The 4,770-nt window shown below is 32.9% G+C and overlaps 1 protein-coding gene across 3 annotated transcripts in view; it reads right to left on the minus strand.

The window, feature by feature from the left end:
* The window catches only part of KIF18A (kinesin family member 18A), an 81,248-nt gene that overhangs the window by 45,067 nt on the left and 31,411 nt on the right, over positions 1-4,770 (minus strand). For all 3 annotated transcript variants that reach the window (XM_034645501.1, XM_002920431.4, XM_034645500.1), the window contains one exon: positions 1,298-1,462. In XM_034645501.1, coding sequence (XP_034501392.1) covers positions 1,298-1,462 — 165 coding nt within the window. The remainder of the gene's footprint in view (positions 1-1,297; positions 1,463-4,770) is intronic.

Genomic DNA, 4,770 nt, shown 5'->3' on the forward strand with positions numbered 1-4,770 from the left:
GCCGAAGGCAGACGCTTAACCGCTGTGCCACCCAGGCGCCCCCAGACACTCCTCCTTTTTAAAAAAGAGTGGAATGAAGTTATTCTTTTAAAAAATAATAGGTATTTGGATTACTTTGTAGCAGGTATCTACTTATTGCTTATGCCATATTTATTTTCCCCTCCTTTCTTATTAAGAGAACTCTAATTTTGTTCAGGGTGATAATGTGTCCAGCAAAAACATTTACCTTTTCATATTCCCTTATAGCTAGGGACAGCCATGTGACAATTCTAGCCAATAAGTTATGTCTGCTAGGAATTTCTGGAAAAGCTTTTACTCTCCCAAGACAGATATACCTCCCCACTTTCTTTTTTTTTTTTTTTTTAAAATTTTATTTATTTATTCGACAGAGATAGAGACAGCCAGCGAGAGAGGGAACACAAGCAGGGGGAGTGGGAGAGGAAGAAAGCAGGCTCATAGCGGAGGAGCCTGATGTGGGGCTCGATCCCACAACGCCAGGATCATGCCCTGAGCCAAAGGCAGACGCTTAACCGCTGTGCCACCCAGGAGCCCCAACACTTTCTTTCTCTCTTCTTCTTCTGGCCAAAGTGTGAACTTGAGACTAAAGATGGAATAATGATATGGCAACTGTGAAATGACAAGTATGATGATACAGATATTTTGGAGGTACTATATTAGGAATAAACTGCATATTCTCAAGACTTACAGTTAAGGGAGAAAAATACAGTCAGATTTCTGTAACCATGTGGATAAACACAGTTCTTATCTGATTCAGCCATTAACCATCATTATCTATCACTATTCTTTATAATCTTTTGTCATTCTAGGCAGAATATCTTCAGTTTAGTACCTATACGCACACACACACATATACAACTTTCAAATCAGCTTTTGTTAGCTATGATACAAGTAAGGGTGACCAAGTTTAAAACTATTTTTCCACAAAACCTCAAGTATTAGAACAAACTGAAATTACCTAAATGATGAATCTTCAAGGACAGTTTGATACTTTATTGTAATAAGAGCTATCTCATAAAAGGATGTAATCACTTAAGAATAACTTTAAAAAACTTAAAAGAACTTTACTCTTCAGAAAGTACAGAAAAAGCATATTTATTGGGTAATTAGCGAGGCAGAAGGTAAAATGAGTGAAGGTAAATGGTAAAATGAGTCAAATAAATCTCAGAGAGATGGAACAATAGCTGTCTTATGAAAGATATTTACCCAATGACAAAGACAGTAGGTTTAAAGAGCTCAGTTCTTGCAAATGAATCTGAATATATAAATACATCTGTACCTTTGGAATATGACCGTTTTGACCTAAGAGTTCCATTTCGGTTTTTACACGATGAAGCCAGTTAGTATTCTCATCAAATTGCTTTAATTCCTCCTCCCTTTTCTTCTCTAGGTAGCAGCGACGAGTTTTCAACATTGCAAGTCTATGATCTCGTTTGCACGTGGCCTGAAAAATAATGCATTTAATAGTCATCTTAATTTTTATGATATTTGATGTATGTGATATTAGTAAAGTGGCATATTTTCTCATAAGGGTGCAACTGTAGTCTATTAAATTAGGGTATACTTTTGTACTTAAAGCTATTTCCCCTTTGAAATCTCCACAATACTCCTGCTTACAGGAAAATAGGAAATTGAGCTGTGAGTCATTTTTATAAAATTACATGTTGAGAGTTTATGGCTTTAAGAATTACAACAGCCAAACTGAAGACTGTAGCTTTGTTTGCGTGTGTGTGTGTGTGTGTGTGTGTGTGTGTGTGCTAAAATACATTCCTTTAAATGCTGCATTTGAAAAGTTCATACAAGGTCTGATAATTCCCATGATTTATTTACTCAAAATCAAAGCAGATGCATGTCCTATTCTTTCCTTTCCTCCAACTTGAAAGATGTGAAGAAATAACTCTGCTCTGATTTTTCCTACAATGTCGCTAGATAGGCTGGTGCAAGTGTTAGAAAATAGAGCTTATGTCAGAGGGCTCATAAATACCTGATCTTACGTGATGGTTGGTTTTGGATCCATAATGGGTATTCTGAATATTTTTGGTATTTTACGAAGGCATGTATCTGGCCTTCTGGTTTCTCACCCCAAGGGTCTTGCACACTATCATGGGAACTGTAAGCTGAATAGCTCGATCTCTCTGCGCTATTTGAAAACAGATACTGAACTCAAAAGTCATCAGATATAATGGCTGGACTTGAAATAATAGATCTCCAGATTAGAAAAAAGCACCTGTAGCTGGTTTTGGGAGTAGGGAGCTATAAAAAAAAAAAAAAAAAAAAAAAAAAAAGGGCAGGGACTACATCGAACTTGGTCAAAGACCTAACTTACTCTCTTTAAAAGATAAGTTCTTCTTCCTTACTATATTTTATTAAAATTTTTGTGAAAGGCCAGGCATTAAAGAAATTTGCTAAAATGTGAAACAATGTCAGTCTTCTCACTACCTCTTTTTGTTTGCTTTAGAAAACATAATTCATTATTTTTCATTAAAGGGTTACTTATGTTATCATGCAATGAGCTAATGGTTTTAAAATTAATACATAAATATATTTTTATAAGTCTCAGTTTGAATATTTAAAATAGGAATATTGGTAGACAGGATTCACATGAACAAAAGCTCTTTTAGGTCCTAAATAATTTTTTTTAAATAGGAAGGAAGGGGTCCTGAGACCTGAAAAGTTTAGACCCACTACTATAACAGAAGGTAGGATATGTAGTCTCTTGACTTTCTTCTGCTATTCAGCAGGTGTGAAAACTTAGACAAGTTAATCTCAGTGGATCTTTAGTCACCTCATCTGAAAATGAACATAAAAGTATTGTACCTGCCTGAAGGAACACAGTTAAATCAAATTATTTTTACTTTGCTTTAACATTTATAAATGTTGTAGGAACTCTTAGAAACCAGGGCAGGAAATGCTCTGAGGCTCTCATGGCAGCTAATATTGAATACCAAAAAGTTTTTAACTGAAAACCCCCAAAAGTATGTTTTTGAGTTTTTACTTCTAAATGTCCATCAACAGGTGCTAGGGTGGCTCAGTTGGTTAAGCGTCCAACTCTTGATTTTGGCTCAGGTTGTGATCTCACAGTCTTGCTCTGCGCTCAGTGTAGAGTCTGCTTGAGATTCTCTCTCCCTCTGCCCGTCCCCCCTTCACATGCGCACACACTCTCTCAAAATAAATAATATCTTAAAAAAAAATGTCCATCAAATGTATCCTTTATAATGGTTCTCTATGGGACACTTTCCATCAGGGTACTCCTATTGAATCATTTTTCTGAAATAAATAGCGAGTAAGTTAAATAATAAATAAATAAATAAATGCTAAAATATGCATGTTAAACCCCAACATTAAAGCAAATGCTTCCCATTAAAGTTTCAAAAGAGTTTTATATATTTTATTAACAAAATCCCCAGAAGACCACAAAACTTCCTGAGAACAGACAAATAATTCTAAAATTTAGGTGTTACTACTGCTTTGGGCAAAAGGACCACTAAGATGATAAACTCATTATTTGGCTAAAAATAATTTGCAGATTACCTTTATATGGCCATAAAATCATCTAAGAGCTTCACTTTAATTCTAATCTCAGAGTCTATACTCTAGAACCATTTATGCTTGAATCAATGTTATGAGATTCTTTTAGCGCTTCTGATAATAAACCACTTTTGGAGAGGCTCTAAGACAGATATAAAATTCCTTGCCCTAGCAGGCAGTTTAGTAAAGCTATAGCTTGATACTTAGCATGTAAAACACAAAACGAAAACTGCCACCAACAAAAACACCTCAATCTCTACAGATGTCTTCTTACGTTTTTCAGAAATTTAACTACAACCAATACACTTAAGAGGTTTTACCTCCATTGCTTTCCTAGCCTCATAAGAATAGCTATAAGAATTGGAATATGTAGACTGAAATGACCAAAAGTAAGAAATTCTAAAAGCTAAGTAGGTTGAAAAAAGGCTATTAAGCAGAAGAATACAAATGCAAACAGAAAAAAAATTTTAAAAACCCAGCTAAACCCATTCTCCTACTGTTTTAATAAGTACCCATATGTTTGTCAATCAAATCTTATTAAAGTGGTTTTCAAAAAGGTATTTTCAATAAGATAAAGCATAATAAATACATACTCAGTAAATAAATTACTAATTTTGACAGTATAGTTTAATAGCTATTGATAAACTGGCATCAATGATATATTAATGAATACTTTATGATTAATTCCTTAGTATATCATACTCTGCAATTTCATTGTCTGAGGAAAAAACTGAAATGCTAGTTTTTTAAAGCACTATTTAAAATTTGATGGCTTTCAGACATTAAAAAAATAAAAAATTTTTATATATAATTGTTACTTATGGGAAAGTAGGCAAAGGAGAAACACATTTGGGGTGGTGGTCTAAGAGGACTAGAAAGTTATATATAAGAGACAGCTTTTTAATAAGTAATATGCAAATGTATCTTACGTATTACCTGTGTAACTAATTTCAAAAAATAAATAAAAAAAAAATTAAGCTTATCATCAATGAACACCAAAACTGGTGTTTATTTAATAAGTATTATCTTTTATATTTATAAAATATTTATAAAATAAATCAATAATTTATTATATATCACTATAATATATTAATATATTATGTAATATATTATATTATAAAATAAAAATAAAATATTTATAAAATAAAATTAATCATAAAATTAATTCATTTAATAATTATTATAAAATTAAGCTTATTATCAATGAACACCAAAACTGGTGTT

Source organism: Ailuropoda melanoleuca, chromosome 16 (assembly GCF_002007445.2).
Source record: "Ailuropoda melanoleuca isolate Jingjing chromosome 16, ASM200744v2, whole genome shotgun sequence".
NCBI lineage: Eukaryota > Metazoa > Chordata > Mammalia > Carnivora > Ursidae > Ailuropoda > Ailuropoda melanoleuca.